General features: G+C 31.8%; 2 protein-coding genes across 2 annotated transcripts; one reads left to right on the top strand and one right to left on the bottom strand.

Annotated features, from left to right (window-relative positions):
* Positions 1 to 3,857: 3,857 nt before the first annotated feature.
* LOC117914903 (polygalacturonase-like) lies at positions 3,858 to 5,609 on the bottom strand. Its single transcript, XM_034830420.1, has 4 exons — positions 5,154 to 5,609; positions 4,769 to 5,058; positions 4,442 to 4,670; positions 3,858 to 4,287 (listed from the first exon to the last, which is right to left on the bottom strand). The coding sequence occupies exons 1-4, from the start codon at positions 5,583 to 5,585 to the stop codon at positions 4,069 to 4,071; spliced, it is 1,170 nt and encodes a 389-aa protein (XP_034686311.1). The 5' UTR covers positions 5,586 to 5,609; the 3' UTR covers positions 3,858 to 4,068.
* Positions 5,610 to 17,815: 12,206 nt separating this feature from the next.
* On the top strand, positions 17,816 to 20,158 carry LOC117914213 (polygalacturonase-like). Its single transcript, XM_034829443.1, has 4 exons — positions 17,816 to 18,349; positions 18,825 to 19,114; positions 19,209 to 19,437; positions 19,638 to 20,158. Exons 1-4 carry the CDS (start codon positions 17,918 to 17,920, stop codon positions 19,854 to 19,856), a joined length of 1,170 nt encoding a protein of 389 aa, XP_034685334.1. The 5' UTR covers positions 17,816 to 17,917; the 3' UTR covers positions 19,857 to 20,158.
* The last annotated feature ends 1,291 nt before the right edge of the window (positions 20,159 to 21,449 follow it).

Genomic DNA, 21,449 nt, shown 5'->3' with positions numbered 1-21,449 from the left:
TCAAATATAGGATGTTAATGCTTTCTAGAATAAAGGACTATTTGTAAAGTTAAAATATTCTCGATCTATTTTTTATATATTTTTTTATTTTTAAATTTTATTTAGAGTACTTTATTTTTAATAATTTTTAATATTTATATAATTATTTTATCAAATAATCACAAAAAAACCTGTTGAAAAAAAATTAAAATATGTTATAAAAAAAAACCACATTTTCAAAAATAATTCTCACAAAATTATTGTCTGTCAAAAACATTATCAAATGTGTATTGGAATGTGAAAAATAGTTGCAAACATACTCCTATTTTTTATGTTTAACTTCTAAATGAAATTTTATTCTTGAAAGTATGAGAATTTTTTTAAGAATTATTTTAAAATTTATTTTTGAAAATGTTCAAGTAAACTGTGAGGTCTATTTTATAATTATTTTTTATAACAATTTTTTGTTAAAAAAAAAAGATAAACATTTCTATTCTCTATTCTTAAAAATAAAAAAAAAAGCATGATATTTTTAAAAAGCATTTTTTAGTCATTTTCAGTCATTTTTACTTATTTTTCTTAAAATTGTTTTAAAAAATAACTATATAGATATAAAAATTATTATTAAAACATATTTAAAAAAAATTAAAAATAGGTTAAAAATATTTTATATTTTTAAATAGATTTTTATTGAACAAAATCTCTAAGAATAGTTTCTTTTTTTAAAAAAAATTATTTTTTCGGAATAACTTTCAAAAACAATCATCAAACAAATCCTTAGTCTTTAAGAAAATAAAACACTATGTTATATTTGGTTCTAAAAAAATACTTAAAAAATTAATTTTTTTCACACTAGATTTTAGTACAAAAAATAAAATATAATTCAAATCGGTTAAAAACACATATATTTTTAAATTATTTAATCTTTATATAGACTACTTAAAATAAATTAAACGAGTTTAACATATAAAAATAATTTATTAGTTTAATATTTTTAAAAAAAAAATTTTCTCATACTTACTCTCAACTTTTTCAAGCAACCAAATGTAGCCTATTTGGACCATTGAGCACCTTCTATTGCTCTTATCCCTCCCTTTTATAAAAATATTTTAAGGAAGAAGGAGAGAGAAGAAGAACCTTTTTTTTCATTCTTATTTTTATTCCTTTTCAATTTTCTCAAAGTCCAATAATGAGGTGGGAATGATGGGACCCACCCAAAAGGGGAATTCCTTGTCAAATTCACCAATCGGCTAATGACTCCCCCATGTGCATGGCAACAACTCTTCTTTTTGGAAGATATTTGATTGAATATTAGATCTATGATGCATGTGTGGATGGATGGTGGAAAACGTCTCTCATGTATGTCTTATTCATCTAACAATATTCACATCTTTTTCTTTTTCTTCCTATTTTATTTATTATTTATTATTAATTTTTTGCTTTGGGGAAAGCCCTGTCCTATTCATGGGCCGGGATTTCTTTCTAATATTTTCTTACCTTTCAATGTCAGCCATTCTTCATTGACTTCCCTTCTCCTCCACCCCACAATCCCACCCACCCACCCACCCACCCACCCAAATGCTCTAGAAATCATATTGGTCTATGGTAACCTTTGAGTTAAATTGAACCCATATATATATATTTAATTTTATTTATTTATTAAATCAATATGAAAAATTGCTCTAAGACCTTAAATGTTACCAACTCTCTTAAAAATAATTACTGTTAGAAAAAACGTATACCCTCACAAGCGGAGTTAATGGATGCGATCAATCCTTCGATCTGCTAACAATATCTCGTGACCTCGACTCTGATATCATTTGTAGGACTTCAAACGCTATCAACTTTACTAAAAACAATTACTGTTAGAAAAGACGCATATCATAATCTTATAGTGCATTCACCCAAGCGCCCACGATGAACACAAAAAGAATTGATGGATGTGGACAACCCTCCGATCTGTCAACACATTATTAATTGGAGGTGACTCTAATCCAACTATAAACCAGATACACATATTATACCCATTTGCTATCATCAAACCTTTGGGTAAATTGGGAACTTAATAATTGACAATATGGGTATTTAGGTTCAAAAGAGAACCAAAGCCAAAACTAGTGTGTGAAATGGGATCAAGTACGAAAAGGAGGAACAACAATGCATGCTTGTTGATACCAATTTGAATAGATACTTTTAAGAGGGTTGAAAATACTTTTTAATATTTGAAATTATTTTATTATAAAAATAATATTCCATAAAATTTTCAAAATCATTTAAAAAAAGTTTAGACAATCTTTTTTTTTTATTATAACCTAAACCCATGGTTTTCGGGGATTCATGGTTTGAATGGTTCATCCCAAACTTAAAAACTATATTATTATACCTTAATAATTTCTCCTAAAAACATTTGTAAGGGAAGTGTTATTAAACAAAATGTTAAAAATTAAAATTACTTCTATTAGAGTTACTCCGTTATAAAATGGATTCGACCTTGAGTGTAAGAATGTTTAATAGTGATTTTAAAAAGTGTTTCTAGTTTTTTAATACTTGTAAAATAAAAATTTTCAAGTCTTAAAAAGTTTAAAAACATTTCCTAAAATCATTGTCAAACATACTCTTAAAAAAATATATTTAATAATAATTTTATGAAATGTTTATAATATTTATAACACTTAAAATTTTTATCTTTTAAGTATTAAAAGTGCATTTAAAAGTGATTCTAAAAAACATTTTTAGTATTTCTAATATTTAATGATTAAAAATTTGAAGTGTTAGAAAATCAGCTCGAGGTGTTTTTAATAAAAATATATTTTAAAAAAGTGTTTTCAAGAGGTGATTTTTCATCCTTATAAAATTATTTTTCTTTTCAAAAACATTTTTTTTTAGATTAAAAATATTTTAAAAAAATCGACTCTTAATTATTTAGATCTATGGGTGCATGCTTAACGGTTTTAAAGGTTTGTTTCTGGAAGAGTCAACCGAATGTACTGCAAAGTCATCATCAAATTTCCACGTAACCCCATGACTTTTCTTCTATTATATTCATCCACTTCAACTTTGACAAAAATTAAAAATCAATGGGTTAGGTCAAATAAATCAGCTTACCACCAATTCTTTCGATTCGGAAAGATTTTTTTTCCTTTAAAAACGGTGACCAAAAGCCCACAAAGATTGAACTACGGAAAGGATATTAATTGACAGCTTTTCCCAAGAAACAAATTCTAACGTTAAATTGGATTGACTTGTGGGTCCATTCACCCACGTTTTTTAATTTTAATGCATGTTCCTTTTTCTTTTCCTAGTGAGGTGTTGGTCCAATGAGCCTTTTTACCGGTGACGAGTGACGACAGTCCAAGTCTCTTCAAGTATGATAAAATGTATCAGGTATTTGACTCAGTCCCCACCCCCCACAAGCCCATGCTTAATTTAAGTGCATTAATTTTCACAATATAAAAATGTGAAGTAATCCCCCAAGTGAAATTTCACATTTTTTTTAAAGTCCAATACCGACCTTAGCCTTAATGCCCCCTTAACCCATAGATTAAGGTGATATTTGTTTTTTGATTGAATAGAAAAAGTAAAAATATTTAGCTTTTTATTCAGTTAAAAGTAACTTATTGACATTATTTAACATAATTAAATTGAACATATTAATAATAAATTTACTTTAATTATGTTGAATGATTTCAATAAGTTACTTTTAACTGAATAAAAAAAGTTAAAATATTTAATTTTTCTATTCAGTAAAAAAACAAACAACATCTAAAAGTTTGAGTTTGAACTTTTTGGTCGGTACTAACAGTACTCTTTTGGTACCTGTAAAAAAAAAAATCATTTAATCAAAATAAAACTTATAAATAAATATGAATCAAAGGTCCTAACCAAATTGGGTTTTATCTCATACATTTTCATTTAAATTGCATACACAATATTGCTAAGCAAATCACAACATTAATACATGTGAGTTTAAAGCATTTAACACCCACGTAGAATCTGCATATCACTCCAACAAATGCTTCTAACATAAATCAAACCAAACCCCATTTCCTTCCTCCCCTTTCAAGACCAAACCCCCTTCACCATCTCTTCCTACACACAACTCCGCGGCACCACCACGCCGCTTCTCGTTCCGTGCACGTTCCTACACGTCGACGTCGCGGCCTTGTTCATGTACGTGAGATTGATGTCCTGCAGCCGAATCCCTCTACACGGATTGCTGGAACTGCAGTTGAATATCATTGCAGCTTGAGACCTTGACGTCCCCTTTATGTTCCTGTATGTCACCTGACTGACCTTCACCCCGGAACTCTATACAAATCGACATGTTGTAGTTAATAATCAGGAATAAAAAAACATTCGGATTACCACAAGAATCCCAATTCGATTAGTCGTGAATGAAATTATGAATATGGACATTCTCAATTGGGCAATTTTATTTTGTTATTGGAGAACTGAATTTCACCTGATTAGGACAGCCTTGGTTGTTGGGGCAGTAGTTTTGATCAACGATGATGGGATATTGCACTCTAGTCATAACAATGTTGCGAAACACAATGTTTGTAACAAAGCTATTGCTTGGCCTCGCCCACGACTTTATCCTTACGCCATTGTCGGATCCGATGAAAACCGAGTTCGCCACCGTCACATTCTGCACTCCATCTTCTTTTTTATCCTTCCCCAAGCTGCCAATGCTGCAAAAATGATACATACATCTTAGGCATATGGCTTGGAATTAGGCCTAATGGGCTAATGACTATGAGGCTTAATTAATTAATTAATTTGCTCTTACCTTATGCCATGTCCAGGGCCACATTTGATGTGTTCCATCCACAAGTTCCGGGTGCCGGGTCCGATCGATATGCAGTCATCTCCGGTCCCGATGGTGCTACCGGTGATGGTGACGCCGGTCGAGCCCTGGACATGGATTCCGTCTGTGTTGGGGCTCTGGTCAGGGGCGATGATCTTCACATTCCGAACAGCTACATTCTTGCAACTATTGATCACCAAGTGGCTCAACTGGCTGTTGATTGACGTTAGGCCGCTCACCACAATGTTACTGGCCCAATTGAATGTGATTGACTGCACCAGCCCACATACGATAGTGTCACAAAATTCCATTTCTCACCTCAAAACTTTATAATAAAATGAAATGACTAAACAATATTGTAACGTACCCTGGCCCCTACTGGGCAGCTTTTTCCAGATCTCCTGCAAGCCCAGTACGCAGCTCCCTTTGCATCAAGTGTGCCACCAAATATGGCAACCTTATCCACCTTAATGAACAAAATCCAGTACCCCGAGTTCCCCATCGACCGATAATCCGGCGCGACGATCGTTCCATCGATCATAATCTTGATTGTGCTCTTGCAAGGTCCACTAAACACTGCTGCCTTCACCAAAAAGCTCCCCTTGGGCACGTATATGGTGGAGGCGGTGGTCGATCGGCAGGCTGCCGCCCATGCCTTGAGGAAGGCCTGCGTCGAGTCGGTCTGGCCACCGGATTTTGCACCGAAGCTTACCACGTTGTAAGCTGCATTTGATGGGGTGGTGAAGATGAAGGGTGTGAGGAAGAGGGAAGTAATGAAGGTGAATAAGAGTCTAGCCATGGTGTTGGTAGAATAAGAGTATGGCAGTTGGAGACTTTTTTGATAATGGGAGAGGGATGAGACATGAATATTTATAATGTACGGTTGTGTGTAAGATTATTAATACAATATAGTTTTAGAGCAAAAGTCATTACTATATGGAAGAGTTATGATATGTACGGTTGGCATGTGGTAAGTTCTAAAGGACAATGGTATCCAATACGGTTTATGTTTTTTTTATTAGTTGAATACATTTGGGGGCTAATCCTATGCGACTCGGAGTTGAGTTTCATTTAGTATATAACCCGATCAAATTATGTCGTAAATTTTGATTAATCATCATTTTTATCGTTTGCTGATATAATGAATAAATATTTTGTAAAATATTTTACACTAACCATATGATTGGTGTGATAAACAGCTTCTGAATATATTCGGTGATAGTATGGGTAATCTTATTAAAAATTAAAGAAAAAAAATTCTTAAGTATTTATTTTGACACATACTTTGAAAATAATGATAAAATTCACATATTAATTTAGAAAAGGTGGCCTTACATGATGGGCGGAAGGAGAGGGAGCAGCTGAGTAGGGTGGGATGCGGAGCAGTAGAAGGTGGCTCAAGGCAGCCGCAATGATCAGAGAAGGCAGCAGAAAGCACGTAAATCCATGAAGAGTGGAAACGAAGATGGAGGCTTACGTAGGAGCTGAGATATTCTTGCATGTGATTCACTCTTTGTCTACCTCGCCGCCACGTGCCACGTGGAGGAATCCCGGAGCCTTATCAGGCGATTTGGTCGCCGACTCTGCAGCTCCATTCCTTCATCAGACACGGTCAACGATTCCCCTGTGCTGGCCGCCACAACTTCACCATGTCCTCGCAAATCAAACACGGCCACATCACCAATGGAATTGGACTTAGGACGTGGAGGAGGCTTATTGGCTGCAGGGAAAGACAAATGAGGAGGTTAGGCAGCTGATTAAGGCTTGCATGTGGGTGGACTTATTACTTAAAAAAATTAAAAATTAATAACCCAAAACTATATTTATGACCTATTGACAAATTAATTACGTGAACTTTTAATAAATGACTCAGATTTAAATTTAATTTAATTTTGCTTCTCAAATCTCAATAATTAAATTAGTATAATAATTTAAATATATTAAAAGCCAATAAATAATACTTAAATTAAAATTAAAGCCAGTAGCATTGAGAACCAGGTTTTAGTAATATTCTATTCAATTTGGTTATGGAGTGAGGTTTGGGCATGGCCACCCTAATCATACTATTGGCTTACGGTTTGGAAAATTTTAACTTCAATTAAGGGTAGCCTTTTTTTTTAATATTGTTATGATCATCAAGGTTGGATAAACTTACATATTACACAATCTCCCATTATTATTATTATTATTATAATACCATCAAAATTGGATAAACTTATAAATTTGTTTGATATTAGACTCGGGTTTAAAATTTCATTTCATTTCCATTAAAATGAGATAAAATTAATGTTAATAAAATTTTAATTACTTCTAGGAATTAGAATTTATGGATGGTCAAATGAAAATTAGTTCAAACTTGAATAAATGATTCAGAATGTGAACATGTATATTTTAGTCAACTTTATTGAGCTTTTGAGTTTTTTACGCACTCTAATTAAAAAAAAAAAAGTCTAATTTTTTATATATAAAAGTTAGAATAGACTTACATTTCAAAGTAAATTATTAATTTGAAATGTTCCCAAATTTTAATTTGCATTTTATTTTGGGTCAAAGGTAGGAATAAGAAGGCAGTAGAGTTGAATATGGGCATGGGGTTATTTTCAAACATTTCCGATCATTGTTTCATCTTATTATTGCATGACCGCCTTCACTTATCGCTTGTGTGAAATCATGTGCGCAGGCTGGCAAGTTAGTTATGAAACCTAATTTAACGTCAAATTGAACAAGAAAAAAATTGTATAAAATTCTAATATTATATATAAAATAAAGGGAAAAAAGAATTCTATTTTGTATTTATTCATTTGTCTACATAACTTATAAGAATTTTTTGTAACGATCTACTCTAATAGTGTACATATTATCCTCATGGCTTTAAAATATGCCTACAAGATTAAGAAAAACCTATATTTATATAGCGTAAAAAACTCTCTTTTCTCTCCTATTTGATGTGAAATGTCACACTCATTCTTAATGTAGATACAATATTTTTGTTGTTTTTCTATAAAATTGTAGAGTCAAACAAATAGATATTCCTTACTAGGTCAAATAAACCCCCGCATTGAGATTATGTTGGGTAAAACAAACCTACACATTGAGATCAGGGATCGACTCTAATATCATTCATAATAATTCACTCTCAATCATGTTAATGTTGTACACTCTAAATCCAAAGAGATCAGTGTTTGGTACACGAGAATAGGGAGTGGGAATAGACATCTTATTCATTTTCTCCCTTATTCCCATATTTGGATAAATGTTAAGAAGACGGAAATGAAATAAAAAATTATTCAGGCAGAAATCAAATCCAACTTATAAATAGAATTTGAATCCATTAAAAGCAGATGATATTCTGATTCATTAAACCCATTTGATAATATAAAATAACATAAATTTACTATTGTACCCTCTTATCTCATTCTTCAAGCCTGATGCTTATCTTCTTTGCAAAGCTAAAGATCCATTCATCATCTACTTCTATGCAACAAGTGATTCTCCCAAACTGAATCAATCAAATCTTCCACAACATTTAGAAAAAAAAATTTCAATTTCTAATTTAAATATTATAATTTCGGATATGATACTTGTTGAAAATTAGAATGAAATTTGAATTCTTTTATTTCCCCTTTTGGAAATAAGAAAAACATTTGCTAGCTTTGAGAATTTAAATATTTTAATAAATATATTTTTTCTTTCTTTTTGGTAAAATATATTTTATAACTACTTAAGCATGACAAATTATTCAAATTTTTAATAAAAATAATAATTGAATATTTGTACATTAGGGTTATATGAATTTTTATGGTTAATTTTTTATTTATTGAGTCTATATATATTTTTAGTCTTATTATTTAATAACAAAAAAACTCTCAAAATTTATTTTTTAAAAATAAAAAAAATATTTTAAATTATATGGAAGGATATTATTGTAAATTTATTTTTTTTTCATTTTCATTCATATTATTATCAAACATCGGAATGGAAACAAATAATCATTCTAATTTTGCATTCCTAAGTTCATCCAAATGTTAGAAATAGAATCATCAAATTCATTTATATCCACTAAGAAATAGGAATGAAAACAAAATATTCATTTTTATTCCCTATTCCGACATACCAAACACCCCTTTATGGATTTAACATACGTTTATAAAGTTAAGAAGAATCCATACTTATATAATGTTAGAAACTTTCTCCTTATCCAATGTGAGATATCACATTTTAAAATTCTAATGTTTGAAAATGAAGTTGGTTGTTATATCTTTTTAAATGTTTCCGTCTAGAAAAGATAAAAAATAATCAACTTTCAAATCTTTTCTCCATTAGGGCAGCCCATCTAGTTCATTCACTTCATTGGTCCTGAGCTCAGTTTGGAACTTTGCAGTGGGCTTGGGCTTCACTCCACTCACAAACAATGGGCTTGTGGGTTTTGTGTTATGTTTTGAGCCAGAGGCCAGCCCATCTGCATAGGCCCTAGAGAGCAAACCTAGCTGCAACCTAAGATCTAGCCCACCATAGCCAATCCAACCAAGAGCCCACAAAAAACTCATAAGTTATTGATGAAGAGAAAATTAATTTAATGCTCATAGAAATATTGAAAAAAAACTCTTAAGAAAATGTATAAAAAATAATAATAAACATATTGAGTTTTTTTTTATTAAAAAAAGGTAATACTATGATATAATTTGTGATATTCAACAACAATACTTAGAATTTGAAAACATATTTTGTACACATTGATCTAATTTGTATGTATTAAGTAACATATAAGAAATGGTTAATACATGTATAAATATTTTTTATTTTAAAATATTAATAATTATATTTATAAAGTTATATTTATTTTGTAATTGGTTATTATACAAAAGACATGATAATTAAAATTAAATTATTCACAATAATTTTATTTATAATATCTATATATGCCAAAAAAAATAATAATTTATGCACATATAATTTATAATATATATATATATGTTAGAGGTATATTTGATTGAAAAATTTAGGATGACCTAACTAAGAGGTTGTGATACATTGAAATTTGACTTCAAAATGCTAGAGGTACAAGGAATTTACAATATGAATGCATGGACTAGTTGAAGAAGAAGTCCCCATATGGTGCAGTTGGGCTAGTCCCCATTTGAAGGAAGGCCATTATATATATGGTAGGTTAGTTGAATATAGTTATAATGTAAATAATATTCCTCAACTTAGTCCACAAGATACAATTGACTAGAGAGAAATGCCATTTCCCTACCCTTTATCTTCAACACCAAGTTAACATTTAGATACATAATTTGGCATGGATATAGACCTAACTCCTCTATGCTTTCAACTCAAGGTAGAAGAAAACCTAATTTATGCTCAAGTGCCTAATGAACGCTTAGTTAGAGTAATTGTAAATCAAGTTCATAAATGCGCTACATGTATACGGGTGGTACGATTGGAAAAATTTTGGGCAACAACATTTTTATGGTTTTGTAAAAGAATAGAAAGAGAACTGCTATTGTGATTATCATTGATTTTATATTTAAGAACTATATTTTAAAAATATTATTATTGAAAATAAGGAGTAGCATTAATTTATTCTTAGCATAACATTCGAAGAAAAACAAAACACGAGTCTCCTCTTTTTAAAAGTAGAAATATAAGATTGATGTTTGAAAATTCTATTGAAACATTCTCATGTGTAATATTTCTTCCTCAAATCATTTCTTTTAGCATCAAATAGGGCTTTAAGGAGAGCTTAGCTAAAAACCCGAAAAATGGATTAGTTTGAAAAATTAGCATATATAATGATGGTTTTTTTTTTTTTTTTTTTTGGGTTGTGGAAATGTGAATAGCATGTGCCAAACCCTAGCTGTAATGGAATGAATTGTGGGGAGGTCAAACACACATCACATGCTACAAGAGCCATAAGAGAAACAAAAGTAGCCTGAAACAGGGAAGCCCTAAAAACAGGGCAACATGCATTCATGACTCATTTTCACACTCTTACACATCAACACACAATGGGTTCAAGATTCAGGGTGTGTTGGTTTCGATTATGATGAGTTGATAATTATAAATTCATGAAGATGGTGACAAAAAGGTCCATTCCTGTCTGTTCACAGATGAGACCTTTTCTCATACTTGTTTTTGTTTGTTTTAAGGACATGTCCCTGCATGTTCAAGGATATAGTGAAGTTCAAGACCTACATGCCTGCCTCCATGCATCAACCTTGAGAACTTGGCCTTTGGATCATTTGCAATTACATATCACATAACCTATTTTGCTAAATCCAATGAGAAATGAAGAACTGGATTTTATGACAAAATAGTGGAAATGGCCATATGGGTTGGGGGATTTTAGGCTCAAAACAACCTAGCTTTTCAAGGAGTGGAATATTTAGGTATACCATTGTTGACTTCACCCAAACAAATAAACAAAACACAAAAAATATAACCCTAAAACTATAGTCAAGATTGAAGGACATGTTAATGTGGGTGGAGCTCTACCATGGAACCCTAGCTATGAAATCCCCACTCCCATATTTAAAATTGAGCAATCAATCATTGAAATCACAAAATTAATTAATTCCGATTCAATGATACTAATGAACCTAATCCAAATCAACTTTTCGTATCATCAAACAACATAATACATTTCTTGATTATGAATGTAGATTAAAGATAACCTTCAAATCCCGGTACCGATGAATCTTCACATGGCATGAAATGCCAAGCCTAATTAGCTAGTATAGATTAAATCAATCTTCACATGACTATATCATTATTTTTCCTCCAAGCAAGTTATAAGCCCAAGTGTGAAGCTTCAAATTATGCTTTGCGGCGGTAGCATGATCACTCCACTAGCCTAAATTGATCTATTTTCAATATATTTAAAATTATATGTTCAAATTATTTTCAACATTAACACGTTAGTTAATGAAATGCATGAACATGATATATCATAATTTACAAAACCTTCCTTCACACAAGCATTAGATTACTATCATATTATTATTATTTTAATAAAAAATAAGAATAAAATAATTTAATAAATAAATAAGGAATTCTTTAATCTTTTCTAAAATTGTTGTAAGCCCTATTGGGATAGTTTCTTGCTTTTAACTTTTAGTTGAAAACTCGAATTAAAATAAAAATCATAAAATTTAAAATATAATAATAATATTATAAAAATTTATTAAATATAGAATATCTTATTTATATGTGAAAATAGAGCTTTTGTAAGATTTTTTTTTTTAAATTTCCATGTTGACTTTTTTTAAGTTATAAACTCTTCAAGGCTACTTCTTTTGGATGTGAATGGAGGGGAATTTAGTAATTTAACATCTTTCCAATAGCAAGGTTTTTAATTAATATATGAGTAATATAATGAAATTAATTAACATTGGGCTTTGTGCTTTATACATGGCACAAGCATTACTATCATATTATTATTTCTAATAAAGAATAAAGATAAAATAATTTAATATTTTTAAATTTTAAATAAATAAAAATTTACTTTTAGTGTTGTGTTTAAGGATAAATAAGGAATTCTTTAATCTTTTCTAAAATTGTTGTAAGCCTTATTGGGATAGTTTCTTGTTTTTAACTTTTAGTAGAAAACTTGAATTAAAATAAAAATCATAAAATTTAAAATATAATAATAAATATAGAATATCTTATTTATATGTGAAAATAGAACTTTTGTAAGATTTTTTTTTTTTTTAAATTTTCATGTTGACTTTTTATAAGTTATAAACTCTTCAAGGCTATTTTTTTGGATGTGAAAGGAGGGCAATTTAGTAATTTAACATCTTTCCAATAGCAAGGTTTTTAATTAATATATGAGTAATATAATGAAATTAATTAACATGGGGCTTTGTGCATTATACATGGTTTTTATTTTTTTATTTAATTATATATATTTTTTTTGGGTTCACATGTGGTTGGTTACTTGGGATGATTAAAATTGTGGCCAAAGTTAAAACCCAAAAGTGTGACACTTGGAAGCCGTCGAAGCCCCCTGATATCACGGCCTAAACTCATGGAAGCAACTTCAACCCATTATTATTAATTTATTATTAATTCTTCATCATATTCTAAAGTTTTGAATTTGAAGTTGAAGTTGAAGAAGCCATTACTAATTATTCAACAACAAAGGCGCAATCAAAATGGAAGCTCCCCCATCTACGTTGGTCTCTTCCTTTTATCATATTGAGGACTTCTACCTTCTTTCATGTTTATTTTACATATCTATATGTGTAAAATAATTATTAATTCTTCATCATATTCTAAAGTTTTGAATTTGAAGTTGAAGTTGAAGAAGCCATTACTAATTATTCAACAACAAAAGCTCAATCAAAATGGAAGCTCCCCCATCCACGTTGGTCTCTTCCTTTTTATCATATTGAGGACTTCTACCTTCTTTCATGTTTATTTTACATATTTATATGTGTGCATTCACACTTTGTTAAAAAATATTTTGAGATACCCTTCAATAAAATGAATGTATAAGTAAAATTAAAAATAAAAATAAATACGTATTATTAATGTAGTATAATCTAGCTCAAATTTGGAAGCAAACTGATTTTTGTTTCCATGCAAAAATTCCCGATGATTTTTAAATATAACTATATATGTATAAAAAACATAAAATATGATTTGATTATATATAAAATGATCGTTAATTTACAATCCTTGGACCTATCTTTGTGATTCTTAGATCATGTCATTATGTGATTCTCTTGTGTGGGGGAAGGGGTTCTCATCTTTAGTTTTTTGAGGCATGTACCTTAGGTACTACCTTAATAGCCCTTAAGTACCACCTTAATATACCTTAGGTACTATCTTAAGGGATTTTAGGTACTACCTTAGTTAAAATTGGGTTATACATTTTCTAAGTTTCGGACCTTCCTTTGTGACCCTTAGACTATGCTATTATGTGATTCTCTTGTGTGGTCAAGTGGTTCACCTTTAGTTTTTTAGGACTGTAACTTGGGTATTACCTTAATAGCCCTGAGGTACTACCTTAGTTAAAGTTGAGTTCTACATTTTCCAAGCCTCGGTCATTCCTTTATGACCCTTAGATCATATCATTATGTGATTCTCTTGTGTGATCAAGTGGTTTACCTTTGGTTTTTTGGGACTGTACCTTAATAGCCCTTAGGTATCACCTTAATCTACCTTAGGTACTATCTTAAGGGACATGTACTACTTTAGTTAAAGTTGGGTTCTACCTATCCCAAGCCTCCGACCGTCAATCCCGAACATTACTTGTTATATTTTAAATTTTGTAGTTTATCATTCTTAATACTTTGTATTTTAAAATAGAATATTATTTTAAATTGCACATGTTTGTTTTTTAGAATTTCCCTCAATTTCTCTAAAACATATTATTAAGTATATAAATTTTAAATCAAATTATTAATTTTTAAAAATACTTTGAAACTCAAAAAACAATTTAAGGTACTTTTTTATTTGAGTAACATAGAAAATCATGGAATTCAACAAAATAATATTAAAAAAAAAATCATAAATTAAAATTCATTTTGAATGACTTCACTAGTTTCTTCTTTATATATAATTATATTTTTGAATTTTTTTATATTTGGCAAATAAACTCTAAATCAAGCAAGACTTTGTGCATTGAATTCTTTAACTGATCTAGTAACTTTTAAAAATTAGTTAAACTCGAATAGTGATCAAATTAATATAAGAAATCTATGAACAAAAATTAATAACTTTATTGTTTATTTTCTATATAAAATCATATATATATATATATATATATATATATATATATATATATATATATATATATATATATATATATATTAATTTTGTTTACTAAAAATAATAAACTTGAAATTAAATAAAATTTAATGTATTGGATTTATTAACAAGTTTAAGTAATTTTAAAAAGTAATTTAAAAATCAAATAGTGAACTAATTAATATCATAAAATTTTGGATAAAAATTGATCTATTCTATTATTTATTTATGAACAGAGTTACATTTTTATAATTTCTTTCACTAGAAAAATAAACTTCAAATCAAACAATATTTTGTATTGAATTTATTTATTTCAAATAATACTATTAATCATTCTTATTTTTAAAATATTATTATTAATTTTAAATAAAAAATCAATTATTATTTTACAAAGATATCAATATCCATATTTTTATAATAAAGAGCAAAATAGTATAATAAATTCATTTTAAATAATATTATTTGAATTGAAAAGCAACATTGAATTTTAAGGCTTCACATAATGCCATTGCTGCCTAACGAAGACCCATCACTATGAACATAAAGGGCAAAACCAACAAGTGAAAAGGTGAAAAACTGCAGCCCATAAACACAAACATCAGTTTAAGCAAACCTAAATAAAAACCAATGGAAATTAAGTAGAATCCTAAAAAATCATAAACAAACCACAAAACCAAAATGAGAATCTTAATTTGGAAATGGAGATTCGAATCTCGTACAAGGAGAGAAACCCTATCGCTGTTTCAGTGAGAGGGGAAAAAAAGATGCCGTATGGAAAGAGAAGAAACAACAATCTGTAGTGGATTTGTAGCGCGGAGCAAGTGACTGCTCCCCCTTCTCTCCCTCTCCCCCTCTCCCCCTCTCTCTCTCTCTTCCGACTCGACAATTCCAATCTTCGCCGGCGATTCTCGGATTGGGTTTCTTTGTGTTTCAGCATTGAGAATTAGTTCAAGTTTCAAATTGTTCTGCTGACATGGAAGGATTTATTGATGACATAGAGAAATTTAGGGGCAAACTGGGAAGAGGAAAAATAAATAGGATATAGTGCACGTTTTGGATATTATTTTATCTATCAATAGTTGAATCTCATATTCTATATATTTGGGTTTTAAAACCATATATTTTCCACATCAACAACCTAAAACCTAACTTTCCCTTATTAAAATTGTGGCCAAAGTTAAAACCCAAAAGTGTGACACTTGGAAGCCGTAGAAGCCCCCTGATATCACGGCCTAAACTCATAGAAGCAACTTCAACCCATTATTAATAATTTATTATTAATTCTTTATCATATTCTAAAGTTTTGAATTTGAAGTTGCAGTTGAAGAAGCCATTACTAATTATTCAACAACAAAAGGGCAATCAAAATGGAAGCTCCCCCATCCACGTTGGTCTCTTCCTTCTATTGTATCGAGGACTTTTACCTTTTTTCATGTTTATTTTACATATCTATATGTGTGCATTCACACTTGGTTAAAAAATATTTTGAGATACCCTTCAATAAAATTAATGTAAAAGTAAAATTAAAAATAAAAATAAATACTTAATATTGATGTAGTATAATCTAGCTCAAATTTGGAAGCAAACTGATTTTTGTTTCCATGCAAAAATTTCCGATGATTTTCAAATATAACTATATATATAAAATGATCATTAATTTACAAAAATATGCTCCATCTAATCATCCAAAAAAAAAGAAAGAAAAATTTAAAGAAACGTTTACCTTCTTCATGTTTATTTACATATCCATGTGCATATTTTTTGGAAATCCTTCACCAAAATGAATGTAAAATCAAAATTCAGAAAAAAGAAAAAAGAAAAAAAAGAAACATGATAAACGAGTGACGACGTTGTTTGAATTTAGAAAATACTATTCCCCTTTTGGAAAAAGGCTACCAAAGGATGGACTTGAATTGTAAAAGTTAGGGGAAAATGAGGTAGAGGGACATAAAAAATACAGGTAGAAATGCACCTTTTGGTGTGAATTGTGGAGAGAGAGAAAAACAGGTGACGGAGTTATGATTGTCGGACTACTTTTTTTAGTTTTAGGAAACTCAAAAAACAGTGGGTTGGATGGAAGAGTAGGGTTTGGCGCACATGACGCCGATTTCTTCTCCCCTTTCTCCTCCACTTGTCACGTACAAATGCAACTTCCGCACACTCTTTTCTATTTGCCCCTCTTTCTCTCACTAATTACTTTCATTGCCATTTACCACCAACGGTTAAACCCAAACTTATAACATATAGCAATGGATTGATTATTCTAAGTTATTTTTCAAGTTAATTCAACCTTATAACTTTATTTAATTAAAATTTTGAAAAAATTCGTATTTGTGCTTTTTTTTTTTTTTAATGAATAAAAATGTTTTTAAAACACAATTCCTAAAAATAAGCTCATGTCTAAATATGATATCAAACATAAACCAAATTAAATTTCCAAAAAGAAAAAGAAAAAAAAGATGGTTTGGTAATTGAAGGGATTAGATAACCGATATATATATATAAAAAGGATGGTTTGACAATTAAAGGATTAGATAACGGATAAGGGAGATGATGTGGTAAAGAAAATTGAAAAAGGGGAAGAGGAGGAGGCGTTGATCTTGCTCTCAAAGCAAAGGGCAGAAGAGAGAGAAGGTTTGATAAAGGGGCATATATGCAATGTCACGTTAACGGTCGTGGTTCAATTTTTTGCTTTCAAAATAACTAACTCCGACGGTCCCACCCTCCCATGTTCTCCTATCCCAAGCAACCACGTACGTGCATTTGTCCTTTTTCTTCCGATCCCTCTTCCCCTCTCACGTTATCATTCATCACCCATTTTCCTTCCAGCTATTTTTCGGTTTTCCAAATATCATTCCTACGCTAACTTCACTTCGTACATGCTACCTATACGCCTATACCTAAGAGTTTGTTACCGTGAAAGAAAAAGATAACTGATAGCCGGGTATATCTTTTTCTACATTATTAATATCTATATGGATTGATTGTGGACAATTTATCAATGAATGGTCAATTTAACATCCCATTTTCAGTTTCCCACTCATAAATTCCCACCATCGGAAGGTTATTTTGCTGATTCTGTCAAACGTGATTCAAATTAAGGAAAAAGGGATAATTTGGTAAAAAGGTGGCATAAGAATAAAACAATGTCAAGAAAATCAGCCACCTTCCCTCCTTCTCCATTTTTCTTTGCTTTGTGGGTTTTGATTTCTTCATCTTCCTTACGCCTCCACCTTCTAACTTCCTAGCCTATAAATACCCACTCAAACCGCTTCAGCTCCACCACCACCACTGCCATCTTCTTCTTCATCATCAACTCCACTTTCAGTTCTATAATTCATTTCCTTTTCTTTTCCTTCTTCCATATTCGCTCACATGGGTTTTAACTCTATGATTCTAGTCTTCATTGTGGTTGTGGGGCTGTGTCCCTATTGGGCAGCTGCAGTGACGTACAATGTGGTGAATTTGGGGGCCAAAGGCGACGGAAAGACGGATTCCACCAAGGCTTTTCTCCATGCATGGACGGCGGCTTGTGCCTCCGCCTCGCCGGCCACCATCTACGTGCCGCCTGGGAGGTACTTCCTCCGCAATGCGGTGTTCAGCGGCTGCAAGAACCATGCTATCACCTTCAGAATCGATGCCACTCTGGTGGCTCCGGCTGACTACCGCGTTATCGGGAAAGCCGGAAACTGGCTCGCCTTCGAAGACGTCACCGGGGTTTCCATCCTCGGCGGCATCCTCGACGGCCAGGGGACAGGCTTGTGGGCCTGCAAGAATTCCGGCAAGAGTTGCCCCAGCGGCGCCACGGTACGTTCAATTTACACCACGATCCTTACTCTGAGCTTCGTTAGTATGGGTTGATGTGGAACAGTGGTCGGGTAGGGTAGTTCTGTCCTTTCACTGTGATAGGGCGCCAAGTTGGTTCAGTGGAAGTTACCGTTCCGTTTGGTTGCTGAGAAAATTTGAAACTCGAATAGTCCTTCCACACTTCCACTAACTTTCTGTTCATTTTCTTGCTGCCCAAACCGAAAATAGTGACGTTGACTAATTAATGAAAAGACGAATGTGTCCTCCACAAAACATGCCTTTTTTGTTTTTTTTTTTCTTGGAATTATCAGAATTCACTTGAACAGCGGACTTGGTAGTTGTAATTTCAGAGCTTCAATCCTAGGTGTCCTATGTGAGGCCCACCAAGTGGACCATATTCCACCTAGCTTTTGATGCACAGAATCACTTACGTTACAGATTCATAATATTGAGTTTTTCTTGTGCGTATGTGCAGACACTGGGATTTACCAACTCCAACAACATCCTGATCAGTGGATTAACATCACTCAACAGCCAAAAGTTCCACATTGTCATCAACGGCTGCCAGAATGTCAAACTCCAGGGAGTGAGGGTCTCCGCCTCCGGCGATAGCCCCAACACCGATGGTATCCATGTCCAATTGTCGTCCGGTGTCACGATCTTAGACACCAAGATCAAGACCGGTGATGACTGCGTCTCCATTGGCCCTGGTGCCTCCAACCTTTGGATTGAGAATGTTGCATGTGGGCCTGGCCATGGCATCAGGTAAATCCATTTGATGAATATGATGATATGTCATATAATTTTATATTGAAAATAATCCGGACATTAACTTGCATGCACCTATGTTTTTGGGCAGCGTTGGGAGTCTAGGCAAAGAGCAAAAAGAAGCTGGTGTACAAAATGTGACAGTTAAAACGGTTACTTTTACCGGTTCACAAAATGGGGTGAGGATCAAGTCATGGGCCAGGGCGAGCAGTGGATTCGCTAGGGGTATCCTTTTCCAACACATCCTCATGGTCGATGTCCAAAACCCCATTCTCATTGACCAAAATTACTGCCCCAACAACAAGAACTGTCCTGGACAGGTAAGGGTACTTTCGTAAAATCACTTACAAAATGTTGTTTAAGAAATAGACTCAGGCCATTAATGTGGTTGGGCCCAGGCCCAATGAATACTAATGGATTCAGGCCCTCATCATTAATTCCATTTTGCTGCTTCTCCATGGCCATGAAGGTTGACATTTTCATGAGTATTTCCCCTCTCATTTTCACCTCCATTTTGCAGGTCTCGGGTGTAAAAGTTAGCGATGTAACATACCAAGATATCCACGGCACATCTGCAACTGAAGTTGCAGTGAAATTCGATTGTAGCTCGAAAAATCCTTGCAGTGGGATAAACCTAAAAGATGTTAAGCTCACTTACAAGAACAAAGCTGCTGAGGCTTCATGTGCCAATGCTGATGGAAAGGCTTCTGGTTTCATCGAGCCCGAGAGCTGTTTGTAATGGAGGAAAGAGGAAAAAAAGAGCCTTAATTAAAGTATTAGAATAATGAAAAATAGGAAGAAAAACTTATGGGGTAGATTGATTTCGGCCCCCTTAATAGTAAGGAGTGTTAGTAAAATAGGTGATAGAGTTCTTGCTTGAGCCTGTGGCTGTGATGAGCCCATTGGGGCTCCATGCCTGGCCTTGCACTATCTAAAGTGGATCAAACCCCTTGTTGGGTGTTTGTTTGCTCCCACGACTTATTGTACCAGAGTGTGTTTTGTTGAATTAATATTACGTTTAGATGGTAATGTTTTGTTACATATCATGTGTTTGAAGCCTTCAAATTTTACTCACTTTTGGATTCTATTATATAAAATCATAAAATATTATTTCTTTTCTGAACAGATACAATCGTGCATGCCATAACATACTCACTTAAAGATGTGGTTAGACAAATAGCTATTTGGAAAAATTTAGAAAACACTAATTGAAAATCACTTATAAAGTTTCCTCAAGAAACACTTGATCGACGATTTTTCCAAAAACACTTATAAAGAAAATGATTCCATTAAAAACACTACGAAAAATACTTAGGGAGAAAATATTTCCATTAAAAGTACTTCAAAATAAAAAAACATCGAATACATTGACAAAGTTTTTGAGTTATTTTGTATACCTTCTTCAAATATTATTTTCTCAGTGATTCCTATCAAGTACTTTTAGAGTTAGAAAGAAAAACCATAGGCAAAGCTTTTGAGCTATTTTGTATACCTTCAAATATTCTTTTCCCCTTGATTCCTATTAACTGGTTTTAGAGTCAAAAAGAAAAACCACTATTAACTGGTTTTAGAGTCAAAAAGAAAAACCACTATTAACTGCTTTTAGAGTCAAAAAGAAAAACCACTTAATGCTTTTAGAGTCAAAAAGAAAAACCATACAAAGCTTTTGAGTTATTTTATACACCTTCTTCAAAGTTTCCTAAGAAAAACTACAAATGGTTTTTTGATTGACAATTTAAAGTGTTTTTTAAATTTAGTTAAATGCTTAAAGTGCGTTTGAGAGTAATTCTAAAAAACATTTTTAGTATTTTTAACACTTGAATAATAAATTTTTTTAAGTATTAGAAATATTAAAAACGCTTTCTAAAATCATTATTAAACATACTTTTAATTTTTTAACAAAAACATTTTTTAGTTTAGAAGTGTTTTTTAAAAACATTGTCAAACAACCTTTTAGAGTGTTTTTGACAGTAATTATAGAAAATATTTTTAATATTTTTAATACTTAAAAAATTAAAATTTCCAAGTGTTATAAATATTACAAACATTTTTTTAAATCACTAGACCACTCTTAATTTTGAATATGGGCAATCTTAGTAGTTTGGAAGACTTCAACAATTGATTGTTATGGTGGTGGTGGAGGTCTTAATCTAGACATGTAATTGATGGACGTGTGGGAGTCAATGAGGGAAAGGTTTTCTATGGTTTGGTTGAGACTTGAGGGGAATTAGTTGGGGTTGGTCTTCTCCCAGTGTGCAGCAACACCATGACCGCGTATAAAGCAACATCCTTTTCACATTTTCTCACACTTTCCTTTTAGTGGGAACTGCAA

The sequence above is a fragment of the Vitis riparia genome, chromosome 5, assembly GCF_004353265.1.
Source record: "Vitis riparia cultivar Riparia Gloire de Montpellier isolate 1030 chromosome 5, EGFV_Vit.rip_1.0, whole genome shotgun sequence".
Classification (NCBI taxonomy): domain Eukaryota; kingdom Viridiplantae; phylum Streptophyta; class Magnoliopsida; order Vitales; family Vitaceae; genus Vitis; species Vitis riparia.
This window is presented reverse-complemented; position numbering and strand designations above follow the sequence as displayed.

What these genes read in the sequence shown, in the direction of transcription:
- LOC117914903 (XM_034830420.1), bottom strand. Translation starts at nt 5,585, where the DNA reads ATGGCTAGACTCTTATTCACCTTCATTACTTCCCTCTTCCTCACACCC. An exon ending in GGCCCTGGACATGGCATAAG is followed by an intron (nt 4,671 to 4,768) that starts GTAAGAGCAAAT and finishes TCATTTTTGCAG; the next exon opens with CATTGGCAGCTTGGGGAAGG. An exon ending in ACCAAGGCTGTCCTAATCAG is followed by an intron (nt 4,288 to 4,441) that starts GTGAAATTCAGT and finishes CGATTTGTATAG; the next exon opens with AGTTCCGGGGTGAAGGTCAG.
- LOC117914213 (XM_034829443.1), top strand. Translation starts at nt 17,918, where the DNA reads ATGGGTTTTAACTCTATGATTCTAGTCTTCATTGTGGTTGTGGGGCTG. An exon ending in GGGCCTGGCCATGGCATCAG is followed by an intron (nt 19,115 to 19,208) that starts GTAAATCCATTT and finishes GTTTTTGGGCAG; the next exon opens with CGTTGGGAGTCTAGGCAAAG. An exon ending in ACAAGAACTGTCCTGGACAG is followed by an intron (nt 19,438 to 19,637) that starts GTAAGGGTACTT and finishes TCCATTTTGCAG; the next exon opens with GTCTCGGGTGTAAAAGTTAG.